We start from the raw sequence: 18,558 nt of genomic DNA, 5'->3' as shown, positions 1-18,558 counted from the left end.
TGGGGAGACTATATACTTTTCCCGCCTTTGGAAAAGTTCTCCCTCGAGACAGTCAGGATGGAAAAAAGGGGAGAGGACGAGGCTGAGAAAAAGTGGCTCCAATCTTCACACAACACACCTTTATCAAAATGCGTCATACAATGCTCAGTTTATATTTTGTTTTTCTTTCTTTAAGTAGCACAGCACATAATTTTTTTCTCTTTTCTTAGACATTTATATAATAATACAATTTTACGAAAGAAGCATTCCTTCAAATGACACACAGAAGAATATTTCTTGTAGAGGTGTTTTTCTTTTGTTCAGATTCGAGGATCTTTGGTTTAATTCTTGATGGAACACCCAAGGGATTTGCAATTTTTCTTTTTTTTTTTTGGAGTAGTTGTCAAGGAACAAGAATCTAGTCTCAAGGATTTTTTTTCTCATAGACATTTTTTTTGTATTTTTTGCACTTAGAATTCATTGAATTGAAGTTTTGCAAAAACAAAGAAACAACAATAAATAAAAAAAAGTTGTCTTACTTGAAACCATCGTACACTGCACTTTAACACTCGACCACAAAAGTTACAAACCCCTTGGATATTTCCTTTGTAAAATTAACAGGACAAATAATGACCCCATGTTTAGTTTGTGGTTGCACTTTGAAAGCTACACTCCACTGGATCCTTCAGAGTATACTTTACTATTTATGGAACTTACCTAAGTGCAGTTGGTACACGTGGACAGTGGAGGGAAGTTAGTTGGGGGCATAGAGTTGGACAATGGCGAGGCCACAGTCGAGGAATTATCACAAATACGGGAGATTTCCTCACATATACTAACTACGCTGGAGACGTTGTCTCGTTGGCATCCGGTGGGTGGCCTCTTCGGCCACAACCTGCCCACCACTCGTGAAAGTATGTACAAAACTACCCCTAAGCACTTGATGGGCGCCCCCGACCACGTATGGGTCGGTCGGCCGCGGTGGGTGGCACTGGGATGCTGCAGGGCACCGAGAAGGCCTTGCAGACAGGGCTGCTGGAATACCAGCAGCAGGGGCAGCAGGAGCACCAGAAGTGGTCGATGAGGGATCTGTGCTCTACTGGCCGAAGCACTACTGGTTCCAATATCCATGCACTGCGTACATAAAAATATAAAAATCAAGACAAAAATCTAAATGGGATTACAGTAAAAGATTTGACTAAAAATAAATTAATTTAAAGGATTTTTTTAATGATAACGGACCGATGTGTTTGACCACAACTCTTATCAATTGTTTATATTCAGTTTTAATAGGGTAATAGGGTAATAATAGTAGGGTCGCAGGAGCACCTGTTCGATAGGGAATACCTATTGGCAATATCGTCAAAATATTGCAATTTAAATGTTTTATCGGTTGTATCTAATAAAATGTACGTAGGGAGGAGAAAATTTGTACTACGGAAGCTTTAAAATCCGGCTTTTTCTCCCATTTTCAAATTGATTAATTAATTTATTGGATGGATTTATTGAAATGCAGTCGTCTCATGATATAATTTAATTTCGCAATTGGTTTGTTGAGCTAAATTATATAAAAATAAGGTCCACTTTCATTTAAGGGGTTACATGGGTCTCAGGTCAAAAAAAACAATTTTTTTATTTTTTTAATTTTGAATATAACATTTGAAAAATATTTTCTGAAAATTTCAAGTCAATCGGTGCAAAACTCTCGGAGATAAGAGCAGTTTTAGTTGTGCATTCCGCCCTCGCGCGCATATTGTTGTAAATTTTAAACGCGTTATTCTCAAAACACCGTTTTACAATGCGGTAGTCAAGATTACTCAGAGTCCATTGAACCGATCTTTCTAAAATTTTGCATACTTATTTTGAGAAGTATTATCTACTGTTTGACCGAGGGATTTGCACTTCTTATAATCAGAACTATTTTTACAATACAAAATGTTTTGAAAAATAGGGTAAAATTGATACTTTTTTACAAAAACTTTTGCCAAAAATACAAATTTTGTTTTTTTTGTTTTTTCTTTTTTTTTGAAAAATCCTCCGTTCATCCAGGGGTCCAACTAACCCTCTAACAGAGTGTATTCGGTTTTTGATTAAAGATGAATCTACTGGGAGAAATCCTACCTATCGCTTTGAGGAATGGTTCCGAAAATCAGCTACCAAAGGTCGTATTTTCAAAACTTTTCAATTTTTCTTTATATTGTGCTAAACGTTATAGTAAAGAGAGGTAATCCGGATACTTTTCATTGAGTGCGACTTTAATGCTTGTTTTTGGACTGATGAAATATTTTTTTCGCCATTCCAAATCAATAGAATTATTCTTTGTTTAATTTAGAATCATAATAGAAATAGAATTTTAGCAATAATATTGATGAAAATTAATAAAATTACGATAATATTAATATATGCGCAAGAATGTTACTGCGATGCTTTTTTGTAACTCCGTTGAATTCGATCAAACTCGGATGCTCATTTTAAGGAAAAGTTTAATGCATAAAAATGAGAAGATATTATTTCAAAAACATTTTTTAGAGTTTTTTCCATCAATTCATTTCATTAATTTATTATTTAATTATATATATTTTTATTTATTTTAAGATTGCACTCAATTCTTTGATTTTTCCTCGGTTTTCTTGGCTGACTTCCTTCCACGTTTTTTCTTTTCAGCTTCAATTGGCATTTGAGCCTTTTCCTTTACCATGTGTTTCTCCTTTAGTTTTATCTCCTTTTCTTCTGCCCTTATTTTTTTGTTCCTCTCTCTGGTCAACTTCCGTTCAGCAATTTCTTTCTTTTTTTGTAAATCCTGCCTCAATTTTTCCTCCTGTTCCGCGATAATTTCCTCGGAAGATACAATATACTGGTGTTTGACATTGCTGGCTTTGACCCTCTTCTTCTGACGACGTTTTGGAATTTCTCCTGGCCAGAAATAGCATTGTTTTAGTGTGTCGAAGATCGGTTGAGTCTCAGAAGTTGCAGAGAGTTGGTTTCCAGGGATGACTGGATCATTTGAAGGATTATTGTCGGTGGCCTGATCGTGCTGGTTATTGATAATGGACTCCTCTGAATGTTGGAAAACAATTTTCGGGAAATAAAGACCAGCATAGAAAAGTGGCCCATCCATCCAGCCACTCTGTGGTGACGTTCCCATTTTCCATCCTTCTGCGTTGTGAATGGCAATTTTTGGAGTAATGTCAGTTTTATGAACAGCCATTGGAGGAGCAAGTTCGCCAGTAGCTGACACCCTGAGGAGTACTGTGATACATTGCTTCGGTCCTGAATTTTTAAGAGATGGAACTACACGTGAACCTCTCCTGGACAGGACATTTCCATCTTCCGGTGTCAAAAAGAAGGCACTTTCGTCGCAATTAAAAACACGGTCTGGTGAAATGCTCAGAAGGTTGTGTTCTGTGAAATATTTAAGACAATTCTGAAACCATTCCGTGAGGTCTTCAGCAGTAACAGTAGCTCTTTCCAATGAGAAGGATTTTGGCTTGCGCATGCTGAGCTCTAGATGACGCTTAAGAAAATTCCTGAACTAAACGTCTCCGGGTCTTCCAGTTGTAAAATGGTTTGGAATTTTGTAGACCTCACAGATGAGTTTAACGCTGTCCAGAACTTGTTCCTTCCCGATGGGATGCCAGCCATCCGCACATCCCAGGATCCATTTGACAAGTTCTTTTTCCTGTTCTTTTGAAAGAATTGTTGGCCTGCCATTGGGGCACTCCTCTGGGTATTTGCCGGTCAATTTGTTGTGCAGTGTTGTTCTTGGGACATTAAATGTTTTGGATGCATATGCTATGGTAGAACCATCTCGTACACACTGCAAGGCATTCCTAATACCTTCCTTAGAGTCGGGCTTGTCCTTATAGGTCTTTTCTTTTGTTCCCTTTGGCATCTGAAACAGAAAAAGAGTCCTGAACAATGCAAATTCTGAACCAAAACATTGACTTTCACCGCATCCGACATGCATCGAAATGTAAACATTCACAAAAATCACTTATTTCTGTATGAATTATTAATATATTATCAATAAACTCTTACTCACCTTGTAGATCAATAACTACACTAACTTTTATTAATAATTTTGATTGCAAATAATGTTTTATTATATAGAAAAAACACTAAACTTTTTCCAGCGACGAGCTGTCAACAGCAAAATTTTCTCAGAAATTAAATTTTTAGTACACAACCCAGCTGACCCGAGCTTAAAAAATATTTCTTTTACCCACTTATTAAACCGATAAAAATATAATTTTTGGTTTTTCTTAAAGTAGAATAGTTATATTATGATACTTCAGTAATTAATTACAGAATTAAAAATATAAATTATATTTTAAGTGGATGTATCGGAGTTAAATCGGTCGCGGCATCCGAGTTTTGCAATCGTCGGAGTTACATGGCCTTACTATACTCTTTCATATCCTATAAGTTGGAATTTCTAAAATATTTTCGATACAATAAATTATTATCAGGAAAAGGCCTATTTTTTGATCTGAGAGACCCATGTAACCCCTTAAAAATAGGGGAAAAAAGCTCAATTTCAAAATTTCCCCAATTCAAAGGTGCCCCACTTCCCCCTATGATTTTTTTTTATTAATCTACCGCTTAATATAATGTTAAATATTCAAATTTTATATCACAAATGGTACAAAATGAGTGCCGAAAGATTGCGGCACAAGTTTTTAAAGAGTCATTAGATGTTCCTTTGACCGTACAATAATTACGATTTATTGGATACGGATGGTAAAACATTACACCACGCCCAATTTGGGACAACGTCTACTGTACTTACTAAATCAAATAATAAACTACCGCTGTGTTCAAAAAAAAATCTTAGAAATGCTGAATACAGAGAAAATTGTATAATTTTTATTCTGTCGCAGCTTGAGGATTTTCAAGAACATAAATTTTCTGAATGGAAACTAATATTAATAGCAAACTTATTCAAAGAAGATGAATTGATTAGCTTCTGGGAAACTTATAAGTTTATTTGAGAATTTATCTGATTTGAAGTTTTCAAAAAACATAATTTAAACAACTAGACTGAATTTTTTTTTAAATTGCAATATTTCAATTTTACGTTCAGATAAAGCTCCTTTAGAATTTAAATATACATATTTTTATAGTTTTTATTTTTAACAGGACATAATGGTTAATTACTAATGCTAGAGGTAATTGTGTTTCTCAAATAAGATCTTAATTATTTAAGGGAGAGACGCTTTTCATTTCACTGACAAAAGATCAATAATAAAAGTGAAACTAATAAACCAAATCTATGAAATATATCGACCGCACAGAATAAGAAACGAATAACTCGCAGTACACAGATTTTACAGGAGAGCGATTTGAAGCTGAGATTTTACATGCAGAGTATCGGATTTTTGAGACTTTAAATTTCTTATAACCTTGAAAATAATTATCTTTCAAGTATAATATCTACAGGGAAGGTAGAGGGTATAAAGAAGTATCCAAAAAATGAATAAAACGAGTTATATTCTGAGTTGTCGATATTACATCTAACTTTGGAAAACCCAACAGAGTCTGATTTGGTGTTTTTTACCTTTATGGACGATAGGGACAAAAATAACCCAAAAACTTAAGTTTTAGCTAGAAAAATTGGAAATATTAAAAATAATAATAATAATAATAATCATTCTTCAATGCGGTAATTTGGAAATTTGTCACGTTTCAGCTTAAATATTTACTACATCGCAAATAAAGAAAGATTAAAAAAAATATTTCAGATTTCTACAACCTTCTACTTTACGATTACGTATAAACATTCGAAGGAAATAACTTTAGATAGTGAGAAAAAATAATTTTCTCTGTGGATCATCATGAAATGGAATATAAATCAAATAAGATAATCCTAAAATCGTAATCGTGTTACTAGGTCAGATTACCAAAAGACCTAGCCTTGTTTACACTTGCTACAATACACAGTTCTTATGGTTAAAGTTAAAGTTAAGGAACAGTGACAATTTATTTCCCATACTTCCTTCCATGGCTTCCACTTTCTCGAAAATTTCCAAAGAAGGAGCAGAAGAAGCGCCTACATATGCAAATGGGAGAAATGCCAAGAGCCTCACAATGGCACTTTGCCATCCTCTTCAATTGCACCACTGTACAATATATTGTCAGTGAAACTGTTATTTACTATGCCCATGCAAATATACGGCGCTCCAGATTCATTGCTATCATGGGGAATTTTTCGCACGGTCCCATAGGAGTCCCCATAGACGGAAATTTCCCAAGTCTAAGAATAAGAATGGAGATGGTAGATGGAACTTACCTCACGAAAATGCGAATAACCCAGACGCGTTATGGCACAGTAGTGAGTCAGTGCACAGAGTCCGTCGCAGTGATTCGACACGTAGCGCACGGAATTTGCACGGTAGTATCTATAAATTAGGGTGAAAGAGACATTTAGTGATGGGATCTGGGGTAAATAGAGGAGCACCCCAGATCTACCTCTATACCAGAGAGTTGGGGATTTTATTGCAACTCTGGGGTTTAGCGATTGGTGAATTTATTGCTACCAAAAATCCCGGGGTAGATGTGAAAAATCAACAAAAGGTGTGAATGAATTTGAGATAGGATGTAGAGAGGTATTCCTCAGGAGAGTATTTCAACAGGGAAATTAAGGAGTAAGTTTTGGGATAGGAGTAAGGGGAATGAGCATTGTTCATTTAATGGATTTGTTTTAACACGTTCCCATTGGGAATAATATCCTCAGGATTGCAAATGTATTGAAATTCGTCAATAGGAACTAATAATGGCTTTCTGTATTGACTTCTGAGTAAAGTTAACAAAAATTTTATTAAATTTTGGATGTTAACTTTACAAAACTTAATTTTCGCATTCAAAGGAATAGTTCAAAATCACAGAATGGATATTACAAGATATCAGTCAGAGATTCACAAGAATGATAAACCATAAACAGTTCCGATGTATTATGGAATTTTAATATGTATTTTTTTTAATATGCCATATTAAAAGCCATTAAATTAAATGTAACGAATAGAAAGAAAGAAATTAACTCTATTAAAAATATTATATATCTCATTCCGCATCTTTCAATAAAATTGGTTTCTATTTATAACCATATTACCCGATTACCAAAAACTGGATTTATGATTTAGTCGGAGACTTAGTACAAAATCGTAACATCGTTTATATACATCATAAACGTTAATTATTGTCAAGTACTTCTCCCAATGAATAGCATTAGGATACAATGGGGCAATTTTCAACAGAATTTAACTTTAAATTCTCAGACTTTTTCACTATTTTTGGGGAGCAAAAAGAGTCAAGAAATAACAAAATTCAAAATTATACATTCTATTCAAAATTACTTTCCACACTAAGAGAAATCCGAAAAAGTTAAAATAACATTCCGGAAATGTTAATTTTACCCTGCAGTATTGATCCGAAATCGGTGTAAATATTATGCTTTTTAGGTGTATTAGGGGTTAAAGTTACCCTTTTTCATGTTATTTCTGTCCTTAAAAAAGTATAAAAATTAACATTAAAAAATGTTGATATATTTTTACACCTAAAAAGTGTTAAAGTTATGAGGAAAAAAAGTTAATCACACCCCCGTTTTTTCTCAGTGTAGGGTGAAATGGATTAATTTGGAATGATGTCTAATTTGGAACTTTGAGATTTCCTAACAGTTTTAGATGGTAAAAGCCTAAACCAACGAAATAAAACTTTCGAATGTAAACTCTTGTACTTCTTCGTGGTTTTTTTTTTCTCTTTTACGATCGGAAACAGTGACAAAATCTAAAAATTCCAAAATAGACATGATTCCGAATTACCCCATCTTACCCTGCATTAGGCAAAATCTAGAAAATCTAAATCTAAATAAATCTAAAAAATAATAAAAGTTGTCATTTTGCTAATAAAACTTAGTATTTGATTATTAAATAGTCACAGGTATTATAAATATTAATATTAATTAAATTTAAATAATTGATTTAGTACATTGTACTAAATCATTTGGGACAATTAAAAAATTAAGTCAGTTAAAGTTTATCGAAGTTAAAGACATTGAGTTACCTTCTTCGACTAAATTTAAATGAAAAAACACATATGGGTGTTTTCTCATTTGTACTTAATCTAAGGCTAGTTCTAAAAATATCGTTAAAATTTTTGGTTTCGTTCTTATATCAACAATAATGGTGAACTAAAACAATAAAAATTCACCATTCACAAGAATATTTACAACCGCGTATTTCTTTTATTTATCCGAAAGTAAAATTATTAGAAACTTAATTTTATTTGTATGTTTCCCCATTTATAAATGTAATAGCTTTGTTAAATAAATTCCTTGACTATGCACTTTTACACATATTTTCGGAATTCAAGAATTTTCAAACGTTATTTCAAACTTGTTGAATTTTCACCTATTTGTAAAACTTTATCTAATGGAAACCAGTGTCTCAATTCAATCAAATTTACAATCTTCAAAATAAATTTTCACAACATGTGAAGGATATTGCAGATACTTGAAGATAAATAATGTGAACTTACTTGGCAAGAAGGGGATCATCGGCATTTGAGAAGCGCTCTGCCAAATTATGTAGAGCAACAGCAGTAACTTCGGCCAAGCCATAGTATTGCGTTGTTAAATTGTACTCAGCTTGCCAGACAGGTTCTGAAACTGAATTGGCCTGATCCAAATCAAGATAGTACTGCGTGTAGTCCAGTACCTATTAATAGAAAATAAAATAAGAGTGTATAACAATTTGCTGTTAATATCAACATTATTGCTACATATTTAAATCAAATATAACACTAATTCAACAATAATGGAATAACGAATATCGAGAAACTCGATATTGTAGCACAAAGTGACAATAATATCAGATAGAATTTCATCTAAATGTAGAGGAGAGATAGAGGGCTGTATGCAAATATACCGTGTCGAGTTTCCCGAATTTATATATATAGCCTTCAGCTCTGAAATTTACCTCTCGACAATTTTGCCCTACTTCCTGGAGTGTCGCAATAACGTCCTCTCAAATAGCACTTTGCCTTATAAATATTAGGTTTTAAAATATCCTGGTATTGTCACAATTATCACGAAGCTGCCAATTCAGGTTAATTTGTTGTTTAGAGAGGAAAAGGCTAATACACATTTTAAGAGGAAATTTGAGAGCTTTTATGGAGTCAGCTATTTTATCCAATGCAATAATGGTAAATAGCAACAATTTCGCAGATGATAGATAATTAAATAAAACAAATAAATATTTACTGAACTTTCATATTCTTCAGTACAGATTTAATTAAAATGGATTTTATTCTCTATTGTATTTTACGCTCACTTTGTGGAAGATCTAAAGGACTTTATTTCTATTCTACATTTTTCAGCAAAATTATCTCATTTGGGGATAATTTGACTCTCTTGTCCACTTGTCGATACACATGCTATCTACAAGCAATTATAACTATTACCCACTTAGTTTCACAATTAAGGTTTCTCTATAATTTAACAATGAACTTGATTGAAGAAAAGCAATGATACAAGACGAATTGTGTTAAGGTGAGAAAAAATTTTAAGCAATTATATTACTTTTGTAAGAAATCATTTTTCACTCAAGTGTTCCCTGTTTTTTTTTTTACCGAACGGCACATTTTCGCGGTGATTAAATGTAGATTTCCATGATGAAGCATTATGGTTCTCAGAGAAGAAAAGTCCGTGCCAGGTATTCAGGTTAAATAGCCGCACGAAGATATTTCCCAAGGGCAATTCTCAAGAGCTTTCCACGCTAACCCTCCTATTGATTTCCCATTAGAGACCTATTTTGTAAATTTAATATCGATTTGGACGAAATCCACTCGAAGTTCTTGCAAAATGCCAGTTCTAGGAAATTTATTTGCACTACGTAACACAGGAATAAATTCAGAGGATTGATTATTTTGTAACCATGATGAAAAAAAATTCATGTTTGCACACCTAAAAGTGCTCTTTATGGAATAAACACAAATAAAAAGTCGTTGCAAAGCGCACGAGCTTTGTGGTTTGCTCGAATTCGTGACTAGGTGCTTTACCTCAAGAATGGTTTCGCATTATGTCCAAATTAATAAAGCTTTTTTTTAGCAAAATTCGAGAAGCGTTGTTCAAACTCATACTGCATTTTTTTAAAATATTCATTAATTCACAATACACTTGAATTCCTTTATAGATTCCTTCATTCATTCATTTTCAACCGCTTATCCCTATTGGGGTCGCGGGCCCATGACATCCAAATTAACAGCCCACGCTTATCGATCCTCCGCTACTTCAGGAAGATGTTCAGGTTCGATCTCAAGGCGTTCCAAGGCAAGATTCTGCATTTGATTCAGCCACCTTGTCCTAGGTCTGCCTCGAGGTCGAAGCCTTCTCACAATGGCTTGCATAGCTTCTTTATAGATTACTGATTACTCTAAAAACACGCCTAGAGTTGAATTGAAAGATTTCAATGGTTATTTGGAACTTAAAATATTCATTAGGTTTAATAGGTTTACTGAATTATAATAAATTACATGTAATGATTTTTGAATTAACAAGAATTCAAAAACCTTCTCAATGGAATCAGGCTTTCTTAAATCGCGTTGATAAACACGTTCTCTAGAACACCTAGCTTTTACATTTTGATCTTGAAAAACCGTTAAATTTTCGATTAAAGAAGGGGTAGTAGAGCCTTAATCTTACCATTCACATCTGGAATTATCCCATATTTTTTTAAAAATGGTTTTGAAAGACAAAGAAAAGGTTTCTACTTTTTGTTTCGTTTTCATAGTGGCTGAAGCACTTTTTGTTCCAAATTCGAAATGTCTAGATCTAAAGTATATTAACATGTATCAGTCTTCAGTTTATCGTTGCGAAAAGAAGGCAACGAGGGTTATAATCGTATTTAATGATAAAATCATCTTTAGCTTTTAAGAACAATAGGGTTAATTGAACGGAAAGACCAAAATATAACTTTAAATGGCCGTAGGAATTTTTTATTTCGATTATCGGAGACCCAAATTTGGTATTTCAAAAATTTTTCCAACTTTGTGCGAAGGTTTATTCAAGAAAATTTGAAAATTACATTGATTTTTTACGCATCAACGACATTTAGTGCAAATAGAGTTCTTTTTGCCTTTCACACAAGACTCTATTGGACAATTAAACTCCATCTGTTGTGCCGAGTATTTTATTGAAAAATAGCCTCTGATACACCTAAGCTTCAAGCTTCACTATTTTAAATCCCTTAGTTGGAAAACCGTTATTGAGAGATATTAAAAACTATTTACTTGTAGTGCAAACAAAATATCCGAATATATAAACTCTAAATGAAACATAAAAGAGAGTGGAGTTGTTTGAAGCATCTGAAGGTCGTTTCAAACCTTTTAATGATCTATGTGTTACCGGCGTCCCAAAACGGATCGTAATGGATAAAATAACTCTTAACAGTCCAAATTGCTGGTTCTTAAAGTGTTGAGATGAATCACACTAGTCAAATGCTTATTAACTACATTGAATCTGACTTAAGTTCAGACTATTTGAAAATATAATGCATATATCCCATACTCTTAATTAATTATCCCAAAATTTTCTGCTTTTGGAAGTTATACAATTCTGAAACTACAATTTCGAAAAAAAAAATCACACGATGCGTTTGAAAAAGGTTAATACAAAAATATGTTTTTCGATTGGTTCGGTGAGAGTGGAAGAAATTATGTTGATCTGGACTGCTTGAGCCCTGGAATATCCTAATTACCACTTTTAACTTTAACCCTTTAAGGACGATTGGAACACCGGTGTCCCACAAAGAAAATAATTTTTCCTGACTACCTAAAATTAATTTTTGCTTATGTTTGTACGTTTTTGCAAAGTAGAAGGTTAAAGGAATCTAGGATATTTTTTGCAAGTCTCCAGCTATTTGCTGTATAGTAAATTTTTAAGCTAAAAAATGACGAATTTTTAAATTCTCATAATGGAAATTAATTTTAAATATTTTTTATACTTCCAATTTGTTTTAAGCAAAACCGTTTTGGAAAAAGAAACTACAATACTCAAACATAATATTTTTTTATTAGAGTAAAAAATTATCATTCATTTGTATTGGCAGAAAAATTACTTAAATTTTTAGGCTATTTTTGTCCCTATCATAGAGGAAAAAATACACCGAATCAGACTCTTTTGGACTTTCTAAGGCTAGATATCAGACCTTTTACTGATTTTGTTTATCGGTTTCATTTTTATTGCTGATTTTCTGTCCGCGAAAACTATCTCGTCGTTAAAGGGTTAAAAAACCAAGACTTTTCGGTTAAACCAAGCCTAACTCCTTTCCCCACGAACATCCAAATTGCCGACCCCTTATTGATAGGGGAAAGTGACTCACGGCATTTTAATCATAAATGTTGTAACTTTAATTAAATAACTGACTTCTACAATTCATGTCATGTTAATTGTGCAACAGTTGACTTATGAAGGTTCCTCGAAGGCCTGAAGTTGCTGTCATTAACCATTTAGTTTCTAAGTTCGAGCAAATACTAGACAAAAGATCAAACTGCCAAACAGCGTGACGTAGTTTTAGTTTCTCAAAAACGGTTTTATTTGCAAAATGTATGTTAAAAACTGGTTTCCTGGGGGTGGTGGGGTGAAATTTAAAAATGGAAAAAAAAACTAGGAATTATATGCCTCACTCCTTCTATGGAATTCGAGCAATAAAAATCAGAGAATTGCTATATATGGAGACATAGTTGGAAAGTAGTATATATTGAAAAAAAGTGCTAGGTGACAAAAATAGAGAATTGCAAAGAGAAGGTTGGAAAATTTTCCGAGCGTGTTGTCACGTAAATTTTGCGAGTGAAATTGCATTTGTCCCTAGCAGTAAATTGGATGGGTGTAAAGTGATTTTGGGACAAGTGGTGCATGGGATATACCCCCAGTAATGGTGTAACGTATTTGAAAAACAAACAGCAACGTAAATATCTCACCTGCCCTGTATCAGTTTCGAATTTGTAGAGTCTCATTCCCGGATTATTGGCACCAACATTCATTTTCCTCGGTGTAACAGATGGCGCAATCATTATCCATGAAACGGGATCTCCTGAGGTAGGTTCCAGAATACATCCGGTGGCAGGAGAAAAATAGAAATAATAAAAAAAGAACAGTTACCAAGAGGAAATTGATTAGAGGGAGAATTTTCATTTTAGACTTATTTCCTAATGAACATAAATTTTCATCATCATAAATTTTCGTCTGTCCTCACAAGTATTGAACCATTAATTTCTCAATAGTCTCTATTCCAATAAATTACCTTCCAGGGCAAATTTCACAGAAGTCCCTGGGTTGCACAAGAACGAAGGGGAAGTCAGTGTTTCAATTACGAAAGGAATTCCTCGATGGCTTGGGCGTAAAAGTATACACAAAACACCCAATCTCAGAGACTGAAGAAAATGAGAAAATCCCACACTATTGTTGAATTTTTCAACAAAAGTAGTTTCAGGTTCAATGCTCCACACCTCAATTTTCCCACCTTTGCCCACAATTCGCCACCAACATCCACAATTGCCATGTTACAATGTGGAAATACAACAAGTTAGGGGCTGATGGTACTTTAAGAAAATTTGAAGAATTTTTGCGAAAAATTTCATCTAACGCATCTAACGAAAATGACGGAAATTGAAACTCCAAAACTCCAACATAAACTTTCCTCATTTCTTGTTTGCTTAACTCGTTTATTTTTGTTCCATCATTTAAATGTCAAAGTTTCTTAATCAAAAGCTTATCTGAATTAAATGAAATGATACCAGAATGTAGCGTTTCTCTATGACAGACTATTTTAATACCAACAGATAATTTGCCATCAAAGGATTTTAAATGTCAACCTTTATTTTCAGTAATATCTAAAAGTCGTGTTTTTTCATTGTAAAAGTAAAGAAACTCATTAAACTGCCTTTTTGTTCTTAAAATAAAGTTACTAAAGGTAATCCCAAATTTATCGATGAAATAATCTATTCATGTTCGACTTATACAACACCGCGAGCATGAACTATTAACACCTGAGCGATTACACTAAAAATAGTAAATTTATTTACGAAAATTGATAATCTCTCAAAGATAATCCATTTCATAAAAGGTATCCAAAAATAAAGTTGTGATATTTGTTAATTTTGGGCTATGATATTAGAATATAATACATCTCTGTTAAACCGATAAACCAATTAATGCCGAAACAGTTACTTCTGCTATAGAATATATCAGTGAAACCATCACTGTTGGTTCTTCTGGAATTAACAGTGAATAACAAGAACAACGAATATTTACTGCTTTCTAAATGCAATATAAAAAATATTATAAATAAATAAAAATAAGTTAAACAATAAGAGATATTATAAATTTTAGAATTTATTAATTTAGTCAAAGACGAAAAGTGTACTAGTCTATATAACAAAATTAAAGCTACTTAATCTAAAGTTTTATTATTCTGCATATAGGGGAAAGTACTCTCCTTTCGAACCTTCATGCCTTCGAATAATGCCAATTTTCTTTTATTTTTCCTATAAGACACTTACACATTTATATTAACTATTAGTTAGCTTGTCATCAATTATTATTGATAATTATATGACAATCATGTGGAAATCTCTTAGGAAACGTAACAAAAATTCACATTATTGAAAGGCATGAACGTTCGAAGGCAGAGTACATTCCCCTACTTAATTATTGAGGTAGGTGAGCTACCTCTAAATTTGTCCTCGGTAGGGGAAAGTACCCATGTACTTAATGTACCCATATACCCAAGTACTAAGGGACAGTGTCCTGTTTTTAAAACATATTGCGAAGTCATATTTATTCAGAAACATAGGTGTTAAGCATTCTGCTTAAGTTCAATTTGTTAAAGAATTAATTTCAATTTATTTTCGAATCATTTAATAATTTCAATTTATTTCAAGTCAATTTAATCCATTTAATTAATATTCTATTTCACTTTAAAATTCAGTTAATTTGGATGGGTCGGTTGAGTTCAGAAAGGGAGCTTTATCCAAACAATTTCTTTTATCCATGCTCCCTTCTCTTTCATATTTTTGCCCTATATAATCAGCTGTTTAGCGGGATTTTTTTCTCTTATGTATTTGATGGCTGTGAAGAAGTTTGCAAATTTTTGGTTGTGCTCGAAAAGTCATTTTTTGTGTGGGAAATATTAAAGAAAATTTAAAGGAAATTGTTAGAAGTGTGCGGTGACGTGGTGGAAAAAGGGACATTGAAAATAAAACTGGTGAAGGGACAAAATAGTGAGTTTTAATCGACTGAACCTGTGGTGAAAATTTGCACGAGGCGTTCAGACAAAGGAAATTGGAGTCTGGATCTTTTGGCGGCAATTTGTGGCTGTGGCGTCGATTCGATTGGGGCCCCACTGCGCAGTCTCTCCAGGATTTTCTTGGCATTTAGGCTTTCCGAGAGCCTCTGCAAATACTCGGAGGGAAAATTTTCGCCCTTCGCCCGGATTTCCGGCATTTAATCCCTTTTTTCTATCTTCCATCAGGTGTGTATGAGAGAGAGGGAGAAGCTATTGGACATTGGGATTTTATCGGGTATTTTTCACTATATTTAATAGGTGAGCTAACAATAGGGAAAATTTAGTCATTTTATGAAACTTGAGTCATTTTATGAAAGTCATTTTATGCAATTTCGGCCACTTCTTTATTTCTCAAATTTAAATGAATTCTTATTTTGTGCATAATCTAAAGATTATACAATGAAAAAAAAAAAAACAAAACAAAAAGGTCGCTTCTATGAACGAGATATCGTGTCAAAGTTTTTAAAAGAATTCCGGATGGGCAAAGAACGTAAGAATCAAAGGGGCCGAAATATTACCGAAAAATGTGTCTAAATTTTTATTCATTTTAAAATGCATTGACAATGATCTTAGAGAAAACTAAGACGATAAACTATCCACAAGGTTCCAAGCAACGCTATTTATAAATAAGTAACGGAAAATTCAATTCAGTAAATACATTATTCCTTTCTGAATCTACCTTTGGGGATGCAGTTTATCCCACTTCTGATTTTGTATTGGATTTAAGTTACTTAACAAAGTAACATAGATTGTATACGCCAAATTAAATTTCACATCATTTACCTAAACTTTTTATTTGTTCAATTCATTAGAAAAAGCGTAGTGTTCATAAGATCGGGGATTTCGGAGAGTTTTCCACTGCGTATTTTTTTATGGTTTACAGATTTACAATTGATTTGAACCAGGTTAAAAAAATCCCTTATCGTAGATGCGGGGGTGGGTGACTTTGACACCAACTGTTCGCAAACTTTTCTTTAAATTGTAAAGTGTAAGAATCGTCCTCACCGATCAGACGTAGTAGATAGGATCTGCAAACACAATCCTTAAGTGCTAAAATTAAAGAAAAGCTTACGAGGGTGGGCAAAGTCACCCACATCTACGGCATTACCTAAAATAGCTATGGACAGTTTAGACTCGTTTAAAATTGCAATACTTTTCCAATGAGACCAAACATTTTTAGGTTAAGAAATACGCGCTCTAGGCTTTTATAAGTCTTCAGCATTAAAAAAATGTGACAAATAAAATTAATTTAAAAAAGTCTTGGAGTAAAAAAATGAAAATTATGCTACTGGTCATTGGGCTAACTTATGGGTACGGCCCACTGAAACTTTAAGCGCAAAGATATTTCTAACCGTTTCGCTACACCTACAGGGAACTTTTATAAACTCAAAGTAATAGGGAACAAACGGCCATTACGGTTAGATTTCCCTCGGGTATCTCTCTTTCTCTCTTAGCATACCAAACTCCCCCGGCTGGTAACCCTACAATGCTGATGCTGAGTTACATAAAAAGGGGCTTTTCCATCGTTTTGTATTGGAGGTTGGTCACGACGCTAAGTCGGCGATGGATTCACGAGGGGTGGGTTAAAAGAAAGAGATAAAATTCTATTCTAGTCTATTTTGTAGCATCTACACTCTAGAGAAAATGTTATCCATATTTGATAGGCTTTCCTACAAAAGCGTATGCAATCTGCCTCAATATAGACATAAATATCCGTAGTGTGTAGAGGCTATCAGGTTTGGTAAAAAGCAGGTAAACAGCGATCCAAGCATTAGATTAATTCCTTTCAAGATGTCAAAAACATGATTCCTGCAAAAGGATCTCAAGTGATTCATTCTTATTTATCAGTGTATGGTAAAACCATATAAAGGAATTCCTCCTGGTACACCATAGTAATTTACAGATTTATCAAAGAACTATTTTGGATTTTATAAAATCATTGACGAGCTTCCCTGCAAAGTCCATTGAAGCGTGAAATACAATCCGTAATAACTTGTTAAACTTTCCCAACAATTTCATCGAACTCCTCCATCAGGTTGGTTTTCATGAAACGTATGAAGTCTCAGAGGTGCTACCTCCTTCATTCAGCATTACACCCTCAGGAAGCGATAATGGGAGGGTGATAGAGAAACTCAATCCGGGCCATTCTGCTCATACACTAGTCTCATGTAAGAACACCAAAGAGGAAATGAGTAAGCGTACTTTAATGAAAGTGGGACACTAAAAACCTCTACTTCTTCTCACACCCAAATCCCAACATACCATTCTCCTCTCTTTAGGTGCAAAGAGACTTTTTCAACCAACGGTACGTTAAAGAAAAGAGCGCCCCAAGATGATATTGATTTTCCATGGTGTGCACGGAATTCCCTAGTAACTTTGCCTGATGCTTGTTATTCTTTGCCACAGAGGAAAAGGGTTTTTGTATGGCGTGGAAAGAGTGCAGATTGTCAAGTTTGGCACACTTTCCACTGTCTCCTCATCAACATTGTAATGCCTGTGGCACAAATTCCCCATACTCATCCCTTTGATGGTTGTGTGAGAACAAGAGTTAAGACAATCGCAACTCGTTAAAATTCCACCCATCTTTTAGCACTGTTTCCTCACATTTTCTCCCTAGCTCTCCCCCCGTAGAAATGAACCTCAGGATAAGGGGATTTTCTTGTACTTCTCAGTTTACTGGATGGCAATGGCACCGACCGTTGGAGATTTTTCTCCTCGGTAGGGTACAATTAACTTCAATTCTCAATGAATTACCCGTACTTGGGCGAATATAGAAATTTTGAAGGAAAAATCGTGAGTTGATTATAAAAGATTTCAAAAATAAACGATCTATGGAGAAAAAAAGGAAAATCTTGTTTATTCTCATCCCCAATCCTTCCCATTACAACCCTGTGAACGAAATGCTATTATCTAAGGGAGTTAGATCATAAAGTTTTTCAACTCTCATAACTTATTAATTCAGAAATTGTTTTTGTGTCAAAGGTCTTTTAGCATAATCTCAGTTGTTGTCATAAATGCTGACCCAGATAAACAAAGTCTGCTTTTAGATAATAACCATTTTGATCTTTATGCTGGATTTTTTAGTACCGAGACTGCCTATTAAGCTTGCGAAAAGCTTGTATAATAGCATTAACATTAAAATTAATTACGCATATCAAGCTAATCGCTAATCCAGTAAAGAAAATTCGTTGGTTTTATAAACCAATAACATGAAGTAAGGTAATGATGACCCATTTCCGTT

The 18,558-nt window shown here is 33.8% G+C and overlaps 1 protein-coding gene across 8 annotated transcripts in view; it reads right to left on the bottom strand.

Annotated features, from left to right (window-relative positions):
• Positions 1-119: 119 nt before the first annotated feature.
• The window catches only part of LOC129801930 (acid sphingomyelinase-like phosphodiesterase 3b), a 176,543-nt gene continuing 158,104 nt past the window's right edge, over positions 120-18,558 (bottom strand). For 7 of the 8 annotated variants that reach the window (XM_055847416.1, XM_055847415.1, XM_055847417.1 and 4 more), the window contains exons 8-11: positions 12,952-13,064; positions 8,512-8,690; positions 6,269-6,377; positions 120-1,113 (exon numbers count right to left, since the gene is read on the bottom strand). In XM_055847416.1, coding sequence (XP_055703391.1) covers positions 697-1,113; positions 6,269-6,377; positions 8,512-8,690; positions 12,952-13,064 — 818 coding nt within the window. In that variant the 3' untranslated portion in view covers positions 120-696. The remainder of the gene's footprint in view (positions 1,114-6,268; positions 6,378-8,511; positions 8,691-12,951; positions 13,065-18,558) is intronic. The other variant, XM_055847418.1, reaches the window with a different exon arrangement.

This window comes from Phlebotomus papatasi, chromosome 2, assembly GCF_024763615.1.
Source record: "Phlebotomus papatasi isolate M1 chromosome 2, Ppap_2.1, whole genome shotgun sequence".
Classification (NCBI taxonomy): Eukaryota; Metazoa; Arthropoda; class Insecta; order Diptera; family Psychodidae; genus Phlebotomus; species Phlebotomus papatasi.
Note: the sequence above shows the minus strand (reverse complement) of the source record. Positions and strands in the feature narration are given on the sequence as shown.